This window comes from Saccostrea cucullata, unplaced genomic scaffold, assembly GCF_032062105.1.
Source record: "Saccostrea cucullata isolate Sc308-1 unplaced genomic scaffold, CSIRO_AGI_Scuc_v1 ctg783, whole genome shotgun sequence".
Lineage (NCBI taxonomy): Eukaryota > Metazoa > Mollusca > Bivalvia > Ostreida > Ostreidae > Saccostrea > Saccostrea cuccullata.
Window position 1 is genome coordinate 420,137 of NW_026932035.1, and position 25,383 is coordinate 445,519.

The 25,383-nt window shown below is 33.6% G+C and overlaps 3 protein-coding genes across 4 annotated transcripts; 2 read left to right on the forward strand and 1 right to left on the reverse strand.

Moving 5' to 3' along the window:
- Positions 1 to 577: 577 nt before the first annotated feature.
- On the forward strand, positions 578 to 3,210 carry LOC134234310 (uncharacterized). 2 transcript variants are annotated; one of them, XM_062716358.1, is made up of 3 exons: positions 578 to 677; positions 836 to 2,417; positions 2,690 to 3,210. In XM_062716358.1, the coding sequence occupies exon 2, from the start codon at positions 844 to 846 to the stop codon at positions 1,915 to 1,917; it is 1,074 nt and encodes a 357-aa protein (XP_062572342.1). In that variant the 5' UTR covers positions 578 to 677; positions 836 to 843; the 3' UTR covers positions 1,918 to 2,417; positions 2,690 to 3,210. The 2 variants fall into 2 exon arrangements, with proteins under 2 accessions (XP_062572342.1, XP_062572341.1); XM_062716357.1 differs by lacking the exon at positions 578 to 677 and having other exon boundaries at positions 772 to 2,417.
- Positions 3,211 to 9,833: 6,623 nt separating this feature from the next.
- On the forward strand, positions 9,834 to 16,598 carry LOC134234311 (T-cell activation inhibitor, mitochondrial-like). The gene is made up of 9 exons (XM_062716359.1): positions 9,834 to 9,974; positions 11,450 to 11,561; positions 11,814 to 11,931; positions 12,367 to 12,589; positions 13,810 to 14,033; positions 14,210 to 14,301; positions 15,045 to 15,286; positions 15,900 to 16,031; positions 16,295 to 16,598. Exons 1-9 carry the CDS (start codon positions 9,910 to 9,912, stop codon positions 16,536 to 16,538), a joined length of 1,452 nt encoding a protein of 483 aa, XP_062572343.1. The 5' UTR covers positions 9,834 to 9,909; the 3' UTR covers positions 16,539 to 16,598.
- A 680-nt stretch (positions 16,599 to 17,278) lies between these two features.
- On the reverse strand, positions 17,279 to 25,145 carry LOC134234312 (leucine-rich repeat-containing protein 69-like). Its single transcript, XM_062716360.1, is given in 10 exon segments — positions 17,279 to 18,018; positions 18,284 to 18,422; positions 19,344 to 19,359; positions 19,937 to 20,014; positions 20,017 to 20,056; positions 21,246 to 21,317; positions 21,483 to 21,678; positions 23,907 to 23,979; positions 24,586 to 24,712; positions 24,909 to 25,145. Coding segments are annotated over 10 exon segments (1,029 nt in total). The 5' UTR covers positions 25,086 to 25,145; the 3' UTR covers positions 17,279 to 17,907.
- Between the last annotated feature and the right edge of the window lie 238 nt (positions 25,146 to 25,383).

Below are 25,383 nucleotides of genomic sequence, written 5' to 3' on the forward strand. Positions count from 1 at the left end.
GAGCGTGATCCGATTGGCAACGGATGTGACTGCTCAATAACGGTCATACTAAAATACGCCTGCCGAAAATATATACGCCTGCCATTTCTTGAATTAATTTGTTTTTTGTTTGATGTATTACTTTCACATACCTTGTAGTTGATGTTTTAGGAAACAAAAATAATTAAAAAGGAACAAAATAGAGAAAATATATACGCCTGCCGTTTTATTTCTTGAATTAATTTGTTTTTTGTTTGATGTATTACTTTCACAGACCTTGTAGTTGATGTTTTAGGAAACAAAAATAATTAAAAAGGAACAGAATAGAGTTTTAAATCGTTTTAAAGTTTGCAAAGATTATGTAATTTTCTTTCTCTCCGTGATCTACCTCCCTCATTAGCGATGGGTGCTCAGTATGAATGATCTGAAATATTTAACTTGGTTATGTGCTGATAAAGTGATAAATTGACAATTTTTTTTTTAATTTTCCCTAAACCTAATATTTACCATGAGCTCAACGATTTAAATATATCAGCCAATCGGTATTAGAACACGTGACTTCTGTGACCAATAAGCGTGTATTATTTAATGCTTACAAGGCAAACGTAGAAGAAACGTTCTTGCGCAGTACAAAAGAAGTGTGTTGTGATATACGTTATTATAACGACAAGAGACAGCAAGGAGAAAGGTGGTGTTGTGTAGGTAATATCAAAACTTTGGGCGATTGACAGATTGGTTGTCTAGATAATTGTATTTTAGATAAAACTAAACATTTAGTATTGTCTAAATTAGGCTAATTCTTGCACGATGGAATGCAATTTGGATGGGTCTAGTAACGATATTACTTGTTTATTAGATAGTTACATGGAAAGTGATATTTTGGTTGATGACGTGATCTTGGGTATTCCAGACGACGAGGGATACACGGAACTCTCTCCCAGCCATTCGACTGACAGCGGATACAGTGTAATGACCAGTCCCTGCTACTCTGTGTCCAGTGAGGAAGACGGCGACATTTCTATGAAGAACGAGGAAATGTCTCTGTTCCCAGACGCCTTAGACAAAGAAATTGCTGGATATCTGTCCAGTGATAATTCTAACAATTCTGTCGATATCCTTTCAATAGCTAAGCGTGAACTGATTACACCCGATTGTGACTTTATTTCCGAGCAGGAAAATGTTCCCAATGCTGCCATAACTGTGAAATCCATTCCTCCTTTTGAAGCACCAAAAAGGGAAACACGGAGTTCCAAAAAAGGTAAAATGAAAGCTCTCGCAGAAAACAACGCGAATCAAAGGACTGTCCACAACGCAACAGGAAAGAGGGGACAGGACTCGCTCACCATAAAACTTCCACCAATCAAACGAACTGTCCAAAACTCCACAGAAAAAAAGGCACAGGACATGGACAACACACGACTTCCACCAGTCAAAGTAATTAAAGTCATTAAAACCCCAGCAAATACTTCTCCTCAAGAAACACAGGACCAGATTTATGAAGCAATGGAAGAAAGGAATCGAAAAAATGCAGTCCAGGCCAAAATAAATCGTGAAAAGAAGAAGGCTTACATCAAGAGCTTAGAAGATGAAGTAGAAGAATTAAAATCTGAGAACAAGACATTATCAGAGAATTGTGACAAACTACAGATATCACACAAAGTGATGGAAGAAGAACTAGATTACCTGAGAAGTGTTCTGGCCAATCAAAGTGCTCTCTCAAACTTGCTTCAGAACATTCCTAATGTAAAAAATGTAGAACTTTCCTCTTCATTCTCAAGAAAGAGGCAATCCATTGATAAAGACCATGACTATCCTACAAATAAGCGACCAAAGTTGGTATCAGGCGGAGTGTGCCTTCATGTTCATCAGGATAAAGTGTCTCTGGAATTCTGTGCTAAATGTTCAAGTGCTGCTGCCCAACATGGAGAAAATGTGTGAAACCTTGTGATGTGTCACAGTCAGTGTGAATGAGCAACTTGCCCAAAAGTGCATAAATCTACCATGGGATGGCCAGTCCCTATTATGGTGGTATAATGTATCAAAATTTGGCCCAAATCCCAGCTGCATAACAAGGTTTTTAAAATGGTAACTTAAATTTTTTTTTATTTCACTGTTCACTTTGTTATGCTTAGCTAGAATTGGGCCACACATTAACATGATCAAGGTTTCTGTAAATATTGGTAACATTGACAGAAAAAAAGAACTAAAAAAAGAACCTCTGACTATATTGCAGATCAGACAAGAACTTCCCAAGTGGAACAAAAAACATAATAACTTTGATTTAGTTGTTTATCATGTTTATTGTTTATTTTGTTTTATGACAAGACTTGAACAATTACTAATGATTTACAAGTTTCTTTACAGAACAGTTTGGATTTGCACATCCCATCCAAGCTGAGATCTGAAGTCGCCATCCAATAGATGTCTTACCAAATTTGGTAAGGTGATATTACTGTAGAAGGTATTCTGGGTTGAAAGACTAATCCAGGGTGCCTGAGTGTTACAGTTTGTGCTGTACATATAATATTCTTTCTGTAATTTTATGATCCTATTTTTCGCACGTAAGATATATGTAATTATGTATATACAAGCAAGGTATGAAAAATTGTACTTCTATAACAAATTGACAAAGTTGTAATATTTGTATATAATGATCATTTATTTTTATTTGAATTACACAACACTGATCACTCATTTTTACCATATTTAGAGAGAAATCGGAATCGTCCTGAAAGAGTAACGGGCCCCACGAACTTCCTCTGTAAAGGCTGGGTAGTATAATGTAAACAGGTAGTAGTAGGTCACAGGTACGGTATGGGAGGTCAACCTAGGGTTAAAGGGCATAGGGGTATATTGAAAAAGATGTCACTGAAAAATGCTGTCTAATGAATACTTTTCATTTTTGAATGAATGTAATATGTTGCCATTATATTTTTCATTTTTATTGGAACAATAAGGATGTGTTCTGTATTTATTACACAAAGTGTAATTTATAAATATTGCTTCATACTTCATTTTACTTGTTTGTATGCATGCTCTACATGTTAAGGGAAAATAAATGAGTTCTTATGATTATTTCTTTGTTGTCTATGCATTAACAAGCTATCTTTTCAGTTTACCATTGACTGGTGAGGCAGAATGATGATACAGTGATTAATGGCAGCTCTGAGATGAAATGTGACATGCTGTTGAAAATATTCCATTAAAAAATAAAAGCTATGTCGGGATAAAGGGGATATTTCACTCCTCTTCTGGCCTCGGGGGCCATAAAACTTGGACAAGCTCACTTTTGACCTGGGTCTCATTCTTCCACTATATATTCTTTTAATAAAAATGAGACTGAGATCATAAGTTAGCTTCTCTATAAAGTTTTATGCCCCACAGGTGTGGTTTTCACATAGATGGTTTGCAGTAGTATACATTGAATTGTTGTCTTACGCTATTTGACTTTGCTTCACATTTTTTCTTGATGTAACATTTAAAAGTTGAAGGTAATTTAATTGACGTTTTCTTACTTGATAATGAGAGTCTTTTTGTAGTGATTGGCAAGGTACTTCAGTAACCTTAAGAGATAAATTACAAGTTTTGGATATGAGGCATATTTGTCAATTGCAACCAATTTATAGCAAAAATACACATTTTAATGAAATTAGTTTATGAAAAAGCCACAACAAAAGTATATAGCTTTTTCGAAAGGAAAAGAATTATTCAACACTTTATTGCTCAGAAATAATGGTGGTCATCATAGAGTAGTGAATTTTAAGTACTGCTAACAAGACTTTAGTATAAGATGGTGCATCTAGAAAGTATAACTGTTCATTAAAAAACAATTTTGGGAATGATCTCTCTGTGTTGATAGGATATTTAAAACCACATTAAACCACTTTTTACAATTTAATACCTCTTTATATGAATGGATGAAAATCATTGTGTGCAAAACCAAACGGGGGTGAAACATACCAGCTTGTACTTGGTCAGTGCAACATACTCTGTTGTACATTGTTTAATGTCCCTTTTCAGGATTTTTAATTCTGTCAAAATACACATATCTTGTGGAGGTCTTCAAAGTTCAACCTCGACACTCGAGGCCTTTGAGATGTTGGGGGTCTTTTTTCGTGCCAGCACCTGTCACTTGGGACTTCAGTTTCTGCAGTCTTGTCCAAGAGACTGGTTTCCTTGCAGGGATTCATTGTTTTTTCCAAGGTTTTGTTGCTAATCATGAGGGCTAGTCAATGAAACTTGGTACATTGGAAAGATCAGGGTCATCATTATAGCAGAGAATGTTGCTGAACAGAGTAAAATTTGATATGTTAAAATTACAGGCACCTGACGTTTTATATAGCCATACCTTAGGTATGCTCCAGCTCGACACGAACAACCAAGCAAGGTTGTTTGTCCCTTACTAAATTGTGAAAACTGAGCCAGGGAATTCTATTCATTGATTAGATGAAGTGTACTAGTCTTCAAAACTCTCGTTGGCATCTAGCAGACAAAGAATTGGAGTATTTTTAAGTGAAGTACTTTGCCCATCATGGCCATGGAAAGGCCCTGGGGTTTAACCAAAGAATTTAAGGTTAGACGACACGTTCCTCACAAATATATAATTTTTCGTAAGACTTTGTCATTGAAGTATAGGTACTTGAACATGTTTCCTCACAAAAAAAATAAGGTATCTTACCAGGCACTGGGACAAGTTACCAGCTGGTGATGTTTCTTGTATAATTCATGTGGGTAATCTGATGAATGGCCTATATCCACAATTTTTGGTGTACTTGTTTTTATAAACATTTTGAAAACTACTGTATGTAGAAATCACAAGAGACTGGCAAATATGAATAATTTTTTATATAATACCAAGTGATATACAAAACATATATTTATGGAACGTGTTGTCTGACCTTAAGAATATTAAAAATTTTAGTTTGTATCAGACGTTTGCAAAATTAATGATTGATTTTTAATCATGAAAATATGAAAAAGTAGAAAACTATTTTTAATTAAATGCAGATAAGAAAGTTGTAAAGCAGAATTAATTTTGGTCTTGATTGTAAGTTCTTTTGTAAAACGGGCTCAAGTCTTCAAGTTGGTTAGCTGCAGAACTGTAGAGTAATGGTTTTATATACCGGGGGTATGTCTTTGGCCATCACGCTGCAGATCCTGTATTGCAGGAAATATGCAATTTTAATATGGCGCATGCACCTTTCTCTCCCTAGTTATATACACAATTCTCTAAGCAATCTGTACATTGTATCCGCCTCCCAACCCTTTATAGTCGTCTCTACAGGCGATAAACTTGCTTGAAATGTCTGTTGGATTGCTGAAAATTCACTTCGAGTTTATCGCCTGTAGAGACGAATATAAAGATTTGGGAGGTGGATATTTAAAATATACAGATTGGTTAAAGAATTTTGTATAGAATTAGGGAGAGAAAGGTAGTTGATTGACGAATAGTTAATAGTGGAGAAATTCTCCCCAATAGTGCACAAAAAATCTTGCGCCGTAAATTGCACATTTTTTGCATTATGGGATCTGTAGCGTGATGGCCAAAGACTAATATAAAACAAGATGTGTTTGTGAAACACTGATGCCCCCGTATAGCAACATAGCAAAGATTAAACTTTTTCAAGTTAATTTTTCGCGAAAGGAATTAATACGGATTTAACCTTACAAAGGCCAACTTTAAAATGTTGAAAGATCCAATGCAACTCTTAGCCACAAAAAATACATATGAAAAGTGTGGAAGCCCTAGCCCTAATGTCGAGTAAAAGTTTAGGTCATTTTTGAAATTTTTTTAAATATAGGTGAAAAAACTGGAATTTCAAAGGCTTTGCAATCAAATGAAGAATGTTTATCTATGAAGGATTGAAATGTAAGTAGAATATTTTAGAGCATGTGAATAAAAAATATTTTATAAAGCAATTTGGTCAAGGTTTGCTTTTTATTTGTTTTTTACACACAATTTTTTTTTTGGTATCCAAAAAGGTCTTGCCACAAAAAAACATAACGAAAAGTTCTGCAGCTACTAACCGTTCAGAAGTTTTGGACAAGGTTAATTAAGACATGGAATGCACTGGGAGATAAATTTTGTATCGGAATAAACAGGATGCAGTTTACGCTTTATAATCCGCGAAGCGGTTTAAAAAAAGGTAAACTGAAGTTTATACGTATAAAATGGGAAAGAAATTCATTGCTTATAATTTAAGTTTTCATTTATTTGATGTAAGAAAAAGAGAGTTTTTACAAAATAACTTCAATTTGTACAAAATTTGAATGTAACGTCAGGCGGATTGATACGTTTTTGACGTAAGTCATTGTGACGTAGGCAACCCATTTTATACGATATAAAGTAATTTTTCATCCAATCAAATACAGCGTTACAACCAGAATTAAATTATATTTTTTTAAAAGTAGGTGAAACAAGGTCAAAATTTTTGGTATTCAAAGGAAGGTCTTTTCACAAGGAATATACCTTTCAAATGCCTTTCGAACTTTGACAGCCCTAGCAATAGCATGTGAAATATGAAAAAAGTAGCATCAACGGGTCAAAGATGTGGTATCCAAAATGTTTTCTAGGAAAACATAACGCTACAATTCTGCAGCTACAAAAAAAATTTCAATGCACTTGGAGAAATTGTGCTGACAAGCGGATTGCAAAGTGTTAAAAATAAGGAAAAAACTAAACTGGGAAAGAAAACGTGAAAAACCTAGTGTGGGGGTTTATTCAGGTGTGGATTGACAATTTTATACTGAAACCACAAATTCTTTCACTTTTCATACACATTTCACACATATATGTTTACCAGTGGGGGTCAGAAGTTTTTCAAATGCAAAGGGGAACTTCCATGGTAACTTTTTTCAAAATTTTTAGTATATACATTTTTTAACCACAAGGAATATACCTTTCAAATATGACAGCCCTAGCAATAGCATGTGAAATATGAAAAAAGTAGCATCAACTGTTCAAATGATTTGGCCAAGGTTAAGGTTTGAAAATGTTTTGGTAGAAGTGGGTCAAACCCCAAGGTCAAGATGTCAAATTTGGTGGTACCTAAGAATAGTCTTGTCACAATTAAGAAATACTTATTTGAAATATGAAAACAATAGCCACACCAACTTACAGTCATTGGAAAAGTTTCTGAGGACAAACAGACGGATGGACAGGGCAAAAACTATGATATACCCCCAATACAGTTGACTCGGCCAAATATTATAAGTTTTATTCTAGCACATCGTATCACAATTGGAAAATCATTGAGAAAATATTTCCCTTTCTAATTCGCCGCCTTGGGAAATAATTTCCTCCCACGGGAACCATAACTTTGCCATTTCTCTCATACCCATTCCATAACTGTGTAATATTCCAAAGCTCCAAGCAAATTTTTAATGATCGCCTATAGCCAAGCGAAATATACTGTACAGATAGGTAACGGAAACACGTGAAAAGACAACTAGATCATAAAATAATAGATATAAACTGTACGTGACTTACAGTTTATATTAATTATTTAACGTGGAAATAAGACCTCGATGTCGCCTAAGTATTCACCTTGTCCACTGATATAACAAGCGCGGGCCGGGGGTGTTTGGGTTCAACTCAGTAGGGGAAAAAATATAAGTTTTATATAACCCAATTTGATAAAAAAAATTCCTTTCCCAGATTTGAAAACTCTATTCCAGGGAGGAGGAGTGGCTACTTTAGCTAGACAGACAGACAGACAGACAGACAGAAGGATCTACTCAGTATATATAGCCAGACGCAGAGGAAACCTCTATAATAGTATTCCCCACCGGTTTCACCACTAAAAGGAAATGGAATGATCAGGGAATGCAAAAGTTATAGTGTGGTCAACCAGCAAAAACGTAGAATTTGTCAATATTATATGTCACTGCTACATATAGGTCTACACTTTGATCATGCATGCTCATAAATTTATACTAAAACAAGATTTTTTAATACACATCTCTAGATACCAAATATACAACAATAGATTTCGAATATATATCACAAGATTATCAGATGATTATACATCACAAGATATTGAATATATAATATATATCACAAGATATTGAATAGGTATCACAAGATACTGAACAGACATCATAAAATATTGAATAGACACAAGATATTGAATAGACATCATAAATATTGAATAGACATCACACTTAAGATATTGAATATTCATCACGATATATTCCATAAAATAATGTTTCACACGCCATACTTAGGTATATATAACCAAAGAAGTTGGCAAATATATAAACCTATCAATTTTTACTAAAATTATTTTATCAATTATTCAATCTTCGAGAAATGTTGGCAATAACTCCTTCTTATGTACATGTATCTTCGTTTAGGCAAACGTTAAATGGATTATATACAATTTGATGTATGATATATACAATTTAAAAAATTTTATAATACAAGATGTGTTTGTGAAACACTGATCCCCCCTGTATGGCAACATAGCTTATATTAAACTTTTCTTCAATGCAAATTAAATATGTTGGTACAACTGTGACACTGGCGAGTGAAGCAAATTGAAAGTGGGGGGGGGGGGGCTAAGTGTAAGAAAAATTTGTGTTATATTTTCAAAAAAAAAAAAAAAATGACAAGGAAAAAAAGAGGAAATGTTCTTCCAAACACGAAAATCTTATTTCGTGGGGGGGGGGGGGGGGGGGGGTTAAGGTTCACCAGCAAAATTTTTTTCCCAAAAAACACTACTTTCCACATTAATTTAATCTAAACTACAACGGGGGCTAAACCTACGCAGCGATGTTCAATTTCTATACTAAGTCTATCTTTGGAAAAAAAGGGGGGGCTAGTCCCCCGGTTCCGACGCCTATGTTGTGAAATATGGAAGCCCTAGCACCACCTGTTCAAAAGTTATGGCCAAAAATAAGTTTTTGAAAGATAGGTCAAACTCCAGGGTCAAGATCAAAAAGTCAAAGTTGTTGTTTTCTAAAGAAAGATCTTGTCACAATGAATATATATATGAAGTATGAAAGCCTTTCCTTTACTGTTCAAAAGTTATGACCGAGGTTAAAGTTTTTATTAAAGTTCATAAATCTCCAAGGTCAAAAGGTCAAAGTTGTTGGAATCCAATAGAATGTCTTATCATAAAGATCGAGTAGCAAACGTGAAGTATGAAAGTCCTAGAATATACCGTTCAAAAGTTATGGCCAAAGTAAAAGTTTGGATTTTTTGTTTAAAAGAGGGTCAAACTCCAAGATCAAGGTCAAATTTGGAGGTACCCAAATAAAGGTCTTGTTTCAAGGAATAGACATGTGATAAATGAAAGCTTCACTAAATCAGAAGTTATGAACAAGGTTAACGTTTTTGCGGAAAAACAGACAGAGAGAGACAGACGGATATACACCCGAATATTCGATTACAGGGGCATAAAAATATATTTATGAAAAAGATAAATAAAAACATAGAGACTTGAGCAAGTCTACTTCGAAACATGAATATTACAATTAGATACAGGGCTAATGTCTCAAAAATAATTTAAACAGATAGTATTATTAGATTTCCAGGGAAAAGATTGTTAAATGCGTAATATATTTTCAATGTTGAACCAACTCTCTGATGCCAATCACACCTTTACCAAGGCGCATTATACCTATGCATGCAAATTGTTCCCTGCTTTTTTCCAAGAGGAGAGAAAAGTAATTTCAAATGACATGAATTATATGCCAACTCCTGTGCTATAACATATACCATATATAGCTAACAGAATGCAATAGAAAACAGTGCCGCTGCGGATAAGACGCCACCGTCGATAACATTCTCGAAATAATAAGGTGCGAAAAGGTCTGTAGGGCAAAAGGTCTAAGCGCGATTCGCCACCTTAGGGGAGCGAAACGTCTCGTAACCTATCAAACTGGTTCGCATAGACTGGTCTCTAGGAATTTTATCACAATGGTGACATGAATGTCCTACGTCGTCCGCTATCCAGCATTTCAACATCGATATGCTGTAAACACACGTTTCAGTAGGTTCATCTCCTTTGTCTTTTGTTATGTATAAGCTTTATAAGGCAATTTTAAAACGAAGTCAATACTCTGTGGTACAAAACGACGTTCAAGGTTGCAGGCTTTCAATGAAACTTTCATCATTACATGTTACTCCGTTCTTTTACATTTTTACTCATGCATAGTGTGGGGTACATGTACCATCTAGATCTGTATATATTTTACGGTTAAACACTTGAATTCAGAGCCATAAAATTTGTTATTTTTGACGAACAGCAAATTCTTACTTTGAATTCTTAAATATTTTACAAGTAGACCAGCTTTAACCAGGTCCAGTACAATATCCCGATAAAGGTATATAGCTTGATAAAGCTATATAGCTTTATCAAGGTATTTAAATACCTTGATCAAGGTATTTTATGCAATGAAAATTCAAAAAAGTTCTGAGGTTTTGTCAGTGTGTCCGCTCGTGCATGAGAAACTCTCTGATATCAAAAAGAAAGCATAAAATAACGTCCCTTCACACGACACGTTTTTATACTGATTTGTATGTGTTTGAGTAGTTTACATGCATGGGTGAATTTACTGACAACAACTCAGAACTCGACTTTCAGAATTTAATTTTTTAAGAATTTTTTTTGAATTTTCATTGCATAAAATACCTTGATCAAGGTATTTTAAATACCTTGATAAAGCTATATAGCTTTATCAAGCTATATACCTTTATCGGGGTATTGTGCTGGACCTGTTAACATGTTAAGATTCAAAAAACTATTTTCTAAATACCATTGGGTATAAAAATAAGTTGACCATCTTTTAACTGTTTGAACTTTGTGCACCCACAATAAATATCTCACACATTGGAAAAGCAAAGACTTATTTAAAAGGGTTATATTACATTATTACCGGTATTTATTATCTTTAACCTAAACCTGTTCAGATGTTGCACATGTATGAGTCGGGCAATAACAGTTATTTTATATAGTGATGATATTTATATATTTGCTTACTTATCTTTCATCATTTAGCTGTACAGCTTAAAATGATTGTTTAGGGCATAATAAATAAATTGCTAGATTCTCATCCGAAATTTTTTAAAAATCGAGGGGGGCGGGTGGCTTTTATTTTATATTTTTTCAATTTTTGCAGATTTTTTATTGACCTGGTCAATTGGTGTAATTTTATCTGCAATACCCGAATAAAAGTCAGAGTAAAGGTTCAATTATCTCTTACTTCACATCATCACCAATCTTTTTCAACGTTTAAGGTACACATGTATTACAGCAATTACCATCTTTTCAGCTGTCAAAATCATGTCGACTTTCGCGGGATTTAAAGCGAAAGTAGAAGGGTAGATGAATACCGATCCCGATCAGAATTAAGACGAAGAAAAACAGAAAAAATCGAGGCGGGGGTATAAAATTGGGGCGAGCGGGGATGAGAATCTAGGAATATTTTTATTATGGCCTTACTTCTATCTTTATAATTTTTTTAGAAAGTGTCCAAGACTTTGTCGCTGGTTAAGTGTGAGTGAAGCAGCTACAGCCTTGCGACCATTTTACTTCACCGTCCATCCCGATCTGTTTGGTCAACACCCCAGAGAAAGGGTAAAAACTCAACAGGAAAGCTGTGCTGTCTAATATATCATAGTAATATATAGACTGACTATAAATGCATGATGTTAATCCTTTTCTGCATGGTTTTTATTTATCAGCAGTGCAGATACATGTAGTTCTGATGTAATATTTTCTTGAAGAAAAAAAACAACAAAACCAAAAAGTAAATTAATGCACTGTTAATTTGAAACATTATACATGTAAACACCAAGAATGGTTAAAACTATATTTTTCCCATTTCAGTCCATAAATGAAGATTCTCTGAAGAAACTTCACCAATATATATTTTCTCTGAGGAAACAGGAGAGGGTTTCACCAACCAACCTAACTTTTTTTGCCAAGAAAGACACAGATAATTTTAGTAACTATGATCCTGTTAATTCATATTTTTACACAAAAATTAAGATTATTTACTGTATTGATTGACTGACAAATATTAAAATGTTTTATTTTTTAAAAATCCTTTCATTGAAGTGTTAATATATCTTTTAAAATTGTGGAGCTGGTTCTTATGTTAAAATGAAAATTTTCATTCAGAAAATTTATATACAGTGGAGCCTCATTTATCTGGACGCTTTTGTTCCCAGTCAATTTGTCCGGATATGTGAAGCGTCCGGATACCTGAATCACCAGTTAAACAATACAATATAACATTTAAAAACTTCGTCCCGATGAAAAATCGTCCGGATACTGAAGCATCCGGATATCTGGGGTCCGGATATATGAAGGTCCACTGTATACTTGGAATAGTCCATTTTTGAATTGTTTACTAAACATTTTGAATTTTCCATGACAGGTCTAAATCGTGTAAAAGTTCACTTGGCATCACCCAGTATTCGGGATACTGTAGCAACGGTTCTGACTTCCTGTCATTTGCCGTTAGATTACATCAACACTTTATCAGATGTTCCCATATCTACTAAAAGAAGGGTGTACCATGGACCTGACTTTGGAGACATTTTTGCTGGGCGGAAAGGTGGTGAGGCATTTTACAGAAAAGTCACAAAACTGAATTTGATGTAAGTGAATGCTAAACATGTTTGTGGCATTTGAATTGTATGGGAGTCACCACCTTCACATTGCAAGGGGTCCTGTATAATCTTGGACTGTGCTGTGGCACCCCTGAAAAATTTCATTTGTCATTTTCAGCTCACTTATCTCATTTATGAGGCCCAATCAAATTGAAGTATGTAGATAAAGTCAAAGGAAAGAAATCAATTGACATTTAAATGCACATTTTGTATTGTTCATTTCCAACAGGCTTAATGTGATTTGTTAAAAGTCGAGAACAAGATGTGTTTGTGAAACACTATGCGCCCGGCGGCAACAAAGTTCGGAAAAAGCTATTTTTAGCATTAAGGTCACAGTCAAGGTCACAAGGTCATTGACCTTGGTGTCACTTGGAAGAACCTGATTAGTGGAGTTTGCATACCAAATATGAAGTCTCTATCTTTCATGGTTCAAAAGTTATGGCGAAGGTTAACGTTTGCAGAAAAAAAGCTATTTTTAGCATATAGGCCACAGTCAAGGTCACAAGGTCATTGACCTTGGTGTCATTTGAAAGAGCTTAATTAGTGAAGCATGCAAACCAAATATGAAGTCTCTATCTTTCATGGTTCAAAAGTTATGGTGAAGGTTAAAGTTTGGGACAAACAAACAAACAAACAGACAGACAGACAGGACAAAAACAATATACGCCCTGGATCTATCGATCCGGGCGCATAAAAAAAAAAGATAATGAAATTTGTCAGGGGTCTCATGGCAATAAATTGACACAGGACTCCTTACATTGTGAGGATGGAGATCACGATAAATGCAAAATGCTCATCAGTATCATGACAATTGGTTCTGTAGATACATAAGTGGCTTAGCTACATGTACCATTTATGCTTGTATGTCAATGTGTTTAGTTTATTTTTTTCAAAAATCTGATAAATAAGTTAATGCAAAAATTATTTGATGACTGAATACACTGAAAAAGTGATTCCTATTCAAAGAAAGTCTCAATACTATACACTCTTAGACATTCTTAGCTCTTTTACATTGTCATTTTATGTGAACCTTGTGTGGTTTCTCCTTTTGGTTCGATTGAAAGAGTGGCTTTATTGTAGCCACAGGTTCAGCTGTTTCAGAATAAAGCTAGAGATTATACTTACCCGGTTTGCTGGTTTGTTTATACAAATGGTGATCTATTTGATGTTTTTTCTTATAATTTAGATAATGTATTTATTTGTTACAGATCATGGTTAAAAACTAATTCTAAAATCTCAAGAAAAAACACAAAGGAGTCTCAAGAATATGAAAAGGATGTTCAGGACATCACAAAGAGGTTGAAAAAGTTGGTGGGGGTGAGAGCAGTTAAATGGCACACTAACTGGGGACCGCGTCGATACACTGCCTGCTTAACGTCACTGGAAAAGGTCTCTGAGAACCACCCAGAAATGGTCCAAAAATACTTGGCTGGTAAAATACTATTATATATGTATGTGTTTTATACAGCTACTTGTGCTAATTCAAACAATGCTTTCCAAAATTGTATGCATTCTATACCTGTAATGGCCTATAATAGATAGGAGGAAAGTCTTCTAGCTTGTACCGTATGTATGATGAAATACAATGTAGTTCCAATCTCTTGACAGGGAGAGACGTTGTAATCAGTGACAGAAATGGTGTCAGTTTGTCAGGAGAGGTGTGCCTTAACCACACAGATGTCCCACAAGTCTGGCTAATGGTAGGTATAAATATGGATGTGTGTTCAGTCGTGAATCCCTTTTATGAGTATGTGTAAAGTTGTGAATCCCTTATATGGGCATGTGTACAGTTCTGATTCCTCATTCACGTATGGATATGAGTAAAGTTATGAATCCCTTTTATGAGTATGTGTAAAGTTTGAATATTCCTTATAAGGGTATATGTAAAGTTCTGAATCCCTTAAAAGGGTATATGTAAAGTTCTGAATCCCTTATAGGGGTATGTGTAAAGTTCTGATTCCTTACTTGGGTACGTGTAAGGTTCTGAAACCATTCGACAGGTAGTGTAAAGTTCTGAATCTTTTATATGCAATGCAATGTTTCATGTTAAGTGTATGATTGAATATGTAAAGTTCACAACTCCTATTTTTTAATAAAAAAAAAAAAATATTTAATATTTGAATAGTTTAGCTAATAAAAATGTTGAAAAATGTATGCCACTAATAATTGCTTAGTAGATTATAATAAATTCTTTAAAGAAATTGAAATGTTTCTCAGTGAAAAAAAGAAGCCATGTTGTACATTGACAGTGGTATATTTTTTACCATAGATTAATAAAAGTTATCCTTTATGTGCTGGTGAGAAATGATTACATTAAAGAAAATGTTTCTCTACAAAGAGACTTAATTTAAAAGTTGAATGTTTATTTCAACTATCTTGAACTCTAAAGAAACATTTTTTGAAGATAACAAAATCATTCATGGGAAAATATTTGACATTTCAGAGGCTGACTTCCGTCCCAGCATATGATGCAGTATTAGAACGTCTTCCATACATGGAACTTGAATTGTCTCGATTATTATGTCACATTAAGATACGTCGGCGTGAACGTCACCACATTGTTATGGCAGAAGAATATGAACTTTTGTTGAACAAGATTTTAAACACCTTGAGACGGAATCAGGATCTTGTTAGGCGAGGGTTCAAAGGCCGTGACCTTTCTCACTTAGAAATGGTGGTGGAAGGGTAAGATATTTATACATGTAGTTCAATTACAAAGTAAGAAAAAAAAACCAAATGACTTTTAAATGATTCTTTTCAGGAAGAGATAATGTAATTAAAATGCATTTCAGCAATGCTTATTCAGATATTTTCTGAAGGTGTTTATGACATGAGGATGCATCGTTAACTTGACCTAAAGTCATTCTTGCAAGTTCAAGGTCACTAGTAGAAAAACGTATAAAATTCATGTTGAATTTCCTGTCTATAACTTTGACTTTGTTATGGGAATTTTTTACTTATGATCAGAGGATTCTATGTTCAAACTTAATCAACCCAAGGTCATGTTTGCAAGTTAAAGGTCACTTATAGAAAAATTGTAAAATTCACAAACCTATACTTTTCTTATGGAGAAACATTGGATGTCCATAATTTATTCAACAAATACTTTTGACAGAGGATGTGTTATTTTATAAATCCAAGATCATTTTGGCAAGTTTAAGGTCATATTTACAAATTGCAAATAGGTACTTAACAAAATATTGCAGTCATGGCATTTGTACAATCCTTTGTAAGTTTGCTTACAGTACCTTAAGATATTTTTCTAGGTAATTGTTTATCTTAGTTCATTTTTTGGCAGTTCATCAGCACCTCTGACCTTGACAAACCTGGGGCAGTATTTAATTCCAGTGTCTATGCCAGGCTCAATGATTATTGAGTTTATCAAGAACACTCAGCACCAAGCAGAAGAACTACTTAGGGATTCCATCTCGTAAGTACAAAATAAAGAAGTAGATATCACCAAGCAAAAATATCACCAAGCAAAGTAATTATAACAAAGGAATGCCATCTTAGAAATACATATAACACCACTGAAAAGAACATGAATCATTTAAAACCAGCAGAATTTCAATGTTGTACGTGCAATGATTCTGATCATGAAAAGTACTCCACTCAGCTTTGAATTTGTACAGCCATTTAAATATTGATAAGAAAAAGACTATTTTTACAGAGTAATGTCATGCTTTGTTTTAGTTTGAGGATGATTGAAGATGAAGTGATAGAACAATGTCGAGATAAACTAGGTCTCTGTGACCTGGAAAAAGACCTGAATATTTCGCCGGCTCAAATGACTCAGTGCTGTGAGAGACTGATGGACCGTTACAGTGATATTGTGACCAGCGTGGAGGGCATTAGTATGAGAGTGACTCAGTATTACTCCGTTACAGATGACGGAACAGTGTGTATTCCCTGGAACTGGTCAGATGAGGATTTTTGATATATAATGTAGTGCTGTGTGTCATGAAAAAGAGTTTTTATTAAATTCATAATGACATATATATTCATTATCAGTTTTAGTTCCATAGGTCAGAGACCAGAAGAGTTTATTTGTTAAAAAGATGTCCCTAGTGTGTAAATTTTTAAAATGCTCCTATAATTGTGGTCAATCAGTATAACTTGGTAAACAAGTAGACTAAACCAAGGAATTTTTATACACACCCCCCCCCCCTGCTTGAAAAGTGAGAGGGTATACAGTACATGTGTAATCGGGATGTCTGTTCATCTGTTTGTACATTCGTCCATCTGTTACAATTTGGGGTACCCATCTCCCATGTGCAACTCCTTCTATACCACTGAATGAAATTTAAAATGAGACTTTCATAGAGTTTTTGTTTCAGAGTGCCATTGTGCACCTATTTTAGAGCAAAACATGGACATGGCCATTCTTTCTATAAAATTGAAGGCTACCCATCTCTTATCATATCTTATCTTATCCATCGCTACTCCTCCTTTAACTGAATAAATTTTAATGATACTTTCACAGATTCTTTATTACGTAATGCCTTTGTGCAACTCTTATTATACTTTTTGATCAGATACTTACATAGAGTCTCCTAGAGCAAAACATGGACTTTGGCATTATAATCATAAGGGAGGCTGGGGGTATCATTTAGCAAGCTCATTGCTCACAGTACCTTTTTTTTTAAGAACTAATAACCCTCTGCTATAAAGCTATTATGTGGCTGTCAATTTTAACAAAAATGAGGGAAAATATTGTAAATTTTATTTTGTCATATTGATAGATAAGTTTGTACATAAATAAAAATTACAATTGATGATAAAATATAAATCATGATGATAAAATATATTATTTCATAAAATGTAAAAAACAAAAATAGACTTTCATTTCAAAAACAAAATGACATCTTGTATACATGTACAAAATGATATAACAAAATTAAAAACTTTGTAATATTACAAAATATTGAATCTATAACAAACCTCCAAAAAGGAATAATCTTCAATACATAACAATAACAACTTTCAAGACATATTAATAGTAATATTGTTAAAAAAATGCTTATCTATTCATGCTTTTATTATCCATGGTCATGATGTTTTCTAAATTTTGTAAAAGAATATCTCGCACTAAATCTCAGATATCAGATATCTTAGGGTGTGGAGGACAAATATTGTCTTTCACAAAACCTTTTTGACATGTATCAGATTCCATCAGTGTATGATGTAACATTAAATGCATGAGGATCCACTGTGAATGTGGAATGTGAAGGTTGTGAATTATCAAATATTCAGGATGTCGTTAAATGTGACAGAAGGAATTATCTCCCTTAGAAGAGCATTATTTATCACGGAAACGCTACACCATAGTAATCGTGTCCAGAAGAGTTGAAGCATCGATAGGAGCAGAGTAATGCACGCACTGGAATCAGGCCAGACAAGTTGTTTAGCTTCAAGTCCTAAAGAAAATTAATGTTGTTAAGTTATTTGAGATTTTATCAAACTTCTCTCTTAAAGAACATCTGCAAGAAAATTGTTTAAAACCAAAAGAAAAGGATTAAATGAACATACCTGTAAAAATTTCAGAAATGGAATAAAATAAACTGGGAGTTAAATGAAGAATAATGCCAATTTACTTTTATATTAATGTTACACAAATCAGTCCAAGAAAAGGAATTGTAAGTAGATGACTTCAAGATTGCAACGTGTCAAGTGCATTTTTACCTCTTTGGCATCCACAAAACAGACACATTCGAGCCAGGTGTTGAGGAAGGACTCTCCACACACTGCACATTTACTGGCCTGAGCCAGCATCTCTTTAATCTGGGGGTAATGACGTATCGCACGACGCAGGTATGACCATCTACAGGAGAGAGGAGGGCATTTATTATTATGTAGGGATATATAGATTTATTGACTTGAGTTTGAGGTCAGCATGCATTTTTTTTAAGACCCAAGAACAAAACTGTCTGCCTGAGGCCTAATGGCCTCAGGCAGACAGTTTGGTTCTTGGGTCTGACAAACCGCATTTTGCCTGTGAACATAGTCAATAAATGTTTTGTTATACCATTCCTTTTACTTTTTTTTTTGACATGTGATGTGACCTCAGGTCTGTCCCTTTTGAACACAAAGAAATGAAAATGAGATTAAGCTCTGCCCATTCTGTGCTGGAAGCGGTCCAACATCTCATTGAACAGTCCAACATCTCACTCAGCGGTCAAACATCCATTTTTTTATGCCCGCTCAGCAAAACATTAGAAATGTTAAACTTTTTTTTGTATAGATTTGTATAGGATCAAATTTTTAAAGGTATAACAATAGTCTGTGTCTGGCTTGACAAGGACTAATGTGTTTGTCAAATTTTAAATCGAAAATTTGGCAAAAGTAATTACATAAATACTCAGGTATGGAATAATAGAACACATCATGTTCCTGAAAAATGGAAGAATATATAAAAGTTTTCACTCAAAGATCAACAATCGGTATGAATTGTGTATGGGGTATGTTTTTTCCTGGTCAATGATGAATTAAGTTTGATTCCAAACATTTAACTGTCAATCAACTTTGAATCCCATTTAGAAACCAACAGGAATCTCCCTATTGTTAAATATTTTACTTTTCCCAAAGCATAAACAACATTAATAATACATAAAGCTCATTTTGCAGGGCTGTACAACACAACAAGCATGTTATCATGAAGTAAAAAATGTAGAATTATGCATTTTTTCAAAGGGGAACAACTCTTGACAAGCATCCATTAAAAATGCCAAGTTAAAAATATCACCTGTCTTTTCCTCCAGCTGGGCTGAAATTTACATATATATTACAGAAACAATAAAAATTAAAAACAAAAAATAATTTATCCACAATGCTCGCCAACTAGAAACAATTCTTTGATATTTACATGTAGATTGTAAATAAATTTTGTTCTGTTATCAAATCCAAAGGCCCTTCTCTCTCTCTCTCTCTCTAAGTTTGCTTAAAAATTCAACATATTAGGGTGTAAACTTCTGATCTCTTTCTAAGGCCCTAACCTGGCTCCTTCTTTTGCAAAGATAGACATCACATAGGCATTGAACATTGGGGCATACCCCCCCCCTCCACAGGCCACACACACAGACACTTTCAATAGGCACAGATTGCGTCTTTGATCTCTCTTTGAATAATTAAATTTTAATCTTTTTCACCAAGGTCTTTTTTTTTTGGCATGGATAATGCAGATATATCATTCTTACAATCTCTCTTTGAATTATATCATTACATACAATTAAAAAATTTTTATCTTTTTCACCAAGATCTTTCATTGTAGAAGCTTTTATATATGTGCAGGTATTAAACATTTGATTTTGTTATATATTTGATTTTGTCCTTCTAGACAGGGATTTGTTGTAGGATCTCTATATATTTGATTTAGTCCTACCTTTAGTGACAGAACTTCCTCCTCCTGTATGTTCAGATATGTATACAGTACATCTCTTTCAAAGGGAGAGCACTTAACTGTTAAAAAAAGTAAACATGAATGCATAAAAAAAATTATGCCTTATTTTGGTGTTGACTAATATATATACAAAAGAAAACAATTATTTTTGTTTTCAGTGTAATGAAAGGCTTGACAACATCATATATAAATTTAATGAACTTTCAAACAATTAACTTCATGTTTTACGGATATAACGAAGGCACCATATCCATTGCTTCTCAAAATTATAAACCTATCATGTTTACTCTATTTACTTAATACCCAGAGGTAGATCAGAGTAACAAAGAGAAAATGCACCTCCACTTTATAACAAGTTTTGCACTTCATCCCAAAGGAACCACTGACCCTGGGCCACATATTTCAAAATTTTGCAAATGTTTTTCATAAAATGGTTGATTAATGAAGCTCAGATTTGAATTTATCATAAAAAAAATACATGTTGCATAAATATATATTACATAAAAAAAAAAGGAAAAGAAAAAAAATGTATTTTCTTCTAAAACGAATACATTAAACTTCTTACCTGTCTTTGAGTTCTATTACTTAGTTTGTTTATTTAATCAGAGAAGAAAATTTTAGCATTGCATTTTCCTATATAAAAAGACAGAAATATATTAAAATTACAATTTTAGAAGAGGCATTGTATAAAGCTTAGTTCATTTTTTAATATATTTTAACATTTGATTTTAATGTTATACTTAAGTGTTTGATTTTGTCCATTCTATGTACAGGGTTTATTGTTCAAAGAAATAATGCATTTTCACTATATATATTTGATTGACACCATAACCCCTGACCCTACCTTTCAAACTTTGACAGAACTTCCATCAACTATATACTTACCTGGTAGTTAGTTTATTTAATACCCAGGAGCAGAGAATAATGCATTTTCACTATATAAAGAGTTCCCTTCACAGTACTGTGAATTTCATAATTTTAAAGGGATGAGATTACATTCATGCCAACACTTGATTTTAAAGAAGAAGATTTTTAAAAAAATTTTAGTGGTACAACCCTGAATGCATAAATAATTAATATATATGAAATTGATTCAGTTTCAGAGAAAAATGAAAATGTTCAAATGTTAAGGAAAAACGGATAGCAATAGGTCACCTGAGTGACTCAGGTGACCTAAAAACACAATGAATTGTTACATTTACCTATATGTCTATGGAGAGGAACTAGTATTGCCCTTTTTTGACGTACCTCTGTTGGAAATATCCTGAGCTCATTGGCAGCAATGTCTAGAGTCCTCAGTTTATAACATTTTCCAAGACTCTAAAATGGATGACAATGTACTAGTTATTATCTATTAAACAAATTCTCTGTATTGTGTGACTTTATTCTGATTTAAAAGAACATAAACAAATATACTCCTTGATAATGTCTCCTATTTTGATTTAAATCATTCTTAGAGGGAGTCTTGTTTATCTTAAATATTACCTCTGGAAGTTCTCTAATTTTGTTTTTCTGTAGGTGAAGTTTCTCTAGGTTAACCAGGAACCCAAACTCTAGAGGAAGACTAGTCAGCTGATTATTGGCGGCGTGGAACTCCTCCAGGCGGAGTAAGGCACACATCTCTACAGGGAGCTCCGTTAGCTGGTTATAATCCACAGAGAGGTGCTGGAGACTGGACAACCTGAAAAAAAAACAAAAAACAATAAATAACAATGTAGAAAAGACTAACACAACAGGTACAAATTGAGTATGTTATATGCAACTTAAATAACAAATTCAATGCTAGAAAAATTTCATGCAAAACTGATAAAATTTATCATTAAAGGGTTCAATCATCTAAGCACAATATCATATTACTTAATATTTAAGGAATGAAGCTTATTTCAGTTTTTGTTATACTATATAACATAAATTGGGGCAGTTTACGTTTTATAAACCACAATGCGGTTTATAAAAAAGCGTAAACTGGCCCAAGTTATGTTATATCGTATAACATAAGTTGAAATAAGCTTCATTCCTTATAATTTAATTTCAATGTAGACAATGAGACAATTTTTCCATTTTTTCCTTCAAAAAAAGGCTTAAAAAATCACATATTTTAAAAGTAAATGTCAAGCGGAGTAATACGTTTTTGACGTAACTCATTGTGACGTAGGCAAGTTATGTTATACAAAATGGATAAAATCAAATGATGTGTTACAACTAAAATTAAATTAATTTAGAATAATCACAATGATTTTGTTATTAAGCCCGCATTTAAAATACTATAAAAAAGATGGGGGGATATAGGCTGGCGATGGAGATTTCATTATTTATTCATTTGTTTTGTTTATTTTTTGATATGCTAGACAGTCATCATGTTTTTGTAAGGATGAGAATTAATGCTAGGTTTTTTAATGCAAACACACAACAAAATTTCCTTTATAGTGCCGTATAAGCAAAATTTTTAGCGAGGATTTAATTTGGAGATTATTAGCGAAGGCCACAGTTGAGATCACTAAAAGTGAATATTGTTAAAAATTTAAACTGCATTCTATTTGTAATTGCTTCTTAAGTGAGCATTTAAAAATTGCTAAAATGAAATCTGGCTAAAATAAAATACCAGTTTTTAAGGATAAATCACTAAAGAAAGTGGGCGCACTAGATAGGCAGTCGGCAGGAATCATTGACACGAAACAATTCAGATTTAAATGTCCAAGCACCATGTTGTTTTAATACAGTATGCAATGAACCTAGAAACTTCATTGGAATGGATTTCTGTCTTACATTTGTTTATTTGTAAATAATTTTTTTCAAGCAATAGGTGTCATGAAAGACAAATTATATCTTTGCTGAATACATTCAATAGAATATAATAGAAGTATAATATTTGTGCTCAGTTTTCAAATGCACTGCAAATATTGAATGTAACAGAACGATCGAAGTTCCTATTTTTTTTTTTTTTTTTTAAATATATTCAATATTTTTTCATCAGGTGTAACTTTGTAGTTACAAGTCCATGTATGGTAATTTCAATTTAGAATGTTAGCACTATAAATGACAAAATGTGAATGCACTGAAAAATAAAACAATTAATGTAAAATAATTTATAAATTTTAAACATAACCTGCAACTTTATTCAAGGAGTATTTTTTTACTACCATTTCTAAAATTTCAAGCAAAAATAAAAAATAAAATAAAGAAAATCACAGTATTCGAACCTAAAATGCTGCTTCGATATGGCTCGAATCCAGCGACAAACCAATATAGCTACCGCGGGACACTATACGTAGCTGGTATTTAAATCATTATTTAAAGTCAAAGCCCACACAATTGGACTTTGTCAATTTTCTACCAGAAAATAAATGAAAAAAGTTTAGATTTTGGTATTTCTCTCCATTTTTTTGACAACTGAAATAGATTTAACGGTTAAAATTTCACTGATAACGCATTTAAAATTCATGGAGAGAAGACCCAGAAACAACAAAATTGATGAAAAACGGCTATAAAAGAGTCGATTTTTGCATCATTTGACTCGTACGGCTATATTCAGGTGCATATTCAAATAAAATCAAACATATTTAACTGAATATTTGCCCATTTTACATTCACCTAAATCACAGTCGTTGGCTAGGTTTTGAAAAATATGTATAAATCAATGATATTTTTTTATTCTTTTTATGAGCCACTATTCCTGCCGAATCGCCATCTAAAGCGCCCACTTTCTTTGTGTCTCGCTAAAATTTCCTCTTATGCAGACAGCTAGTATATAATGCTCATTGTATTTGCTTATATTAGGGACATAATAATTGGGTACAGACTTTTCAGGGCATTATTAAAATTATACTCTCAGAGTAATTTTAACAATTCACTGAAAATCCATTGTCAAAATCCCCCCTTCCCCCGTATATGAAATTAATTTTTACTTACCTACATATTTCAGCTGGAAAAGTTTTCAGGTTGTTTGAATTTAAATTTAGGAATGTTAGATTCCTGAGGTTTGCTAAAATAAGGAAAGATATAACATTTAAAAATGAGAAACACTGCATTATAAATTAAAGAAACATAAAAAAATTAATTTATATTTTTCTTTTGGCAAAATTGTAACGGGAGAGGAGAAAATGCAGCGGACCAAACCGGGATTCGAACCCAAGCCCCCTGAAACTCCGATCAGGTGCTCTACCAACTGAGCTATCTGGCCACCGGCGATGAAATGACCACCTTATTCCTCCCTCCTTAAAGGTCTTTGGCCCTCCAAAGACCCCAACCCAGGCTCATCCCTGGCAGGTCTTTCACCTGTCAATTCTAGGGCATGGCACGGCACCAGATGTAACGGGAGAGGAGAAAATGCAGCGGACCAAACCGGAATTCGAACCGAGCCCCCTGAAACTCCAGTCAGGTGCTCTACCAACTGAGCTATCTCATCTGGCCACAGGCAATCGAACCTGGCTGACGGCCACAAAATATTTTTAAAATGGTTTAGGCATGATTTACAGGCATTTTTGAATTTATTACACTTGCTGTATATCAATAATTTGTCAAAATACAATAACAATGTGCTGATCATAATGCATGAACAATTTTTTTTAAAATTTGCTAATTTTCATACTTAGCACTTTTGGAGACAGCATCTTGAGTTTGTTATTAAACAGATGGAGTTTTTCCAGCATTGTTAGGTATTCTAAGGCCTCGGGTAATTCCTCAAATTCATTGTTTCCTAAATTTAGGATCTGTAACTGTAGGAAAAATAAATCACAATAAGAGAGTATAACAATTGGTGGTGCATATTTTTTAAAACAAGCAATACCAATATATATTTATTACTGTATCACTTTGGATTAGGGGTTATGGATCGCACAGTATTTGGAATATACCGCGATGCAATGGAACCCGCGAGAGAACGAGTATTGAACAATATTGAATATAATTTACCTGAAACAAATGACTCAGTTCAATTGGTAACGTTTTTAATTTGTTCCCACGGAGCTGTAGATGTAAAATACAGTCTAGTTTACCGATGATTTTTGGGACTCTGTCTAGTTTCTTATTGCACAAGTTTAGGGCTTTTGGTTTACCCTTCAGTGCTGGGATGAGTATCGCGTCCGCCATCTTGACGCTGCTTTGTTGCTATACAAATTCAAGCCAGTCGATGGAATGATTCTTGAACTTGTTTAAAGTGATTACGCATATATTAAACTTCCAAAAAGAGAAAATTATATATTTTAAAGTAAGGAAACAAATAAAAATCTTATGGCACAAGTTTATATGAAAAATAAATTGAAATATTTTTGTATACGAAACTATTTATACCTGCTAGCTCCATCTGACATTATTTTTCATTTAAGTTGTACAAATACTCATTCGCTTTTAAATTTGTAAAAGCAAGCATGATAGATAATGTAAAAAA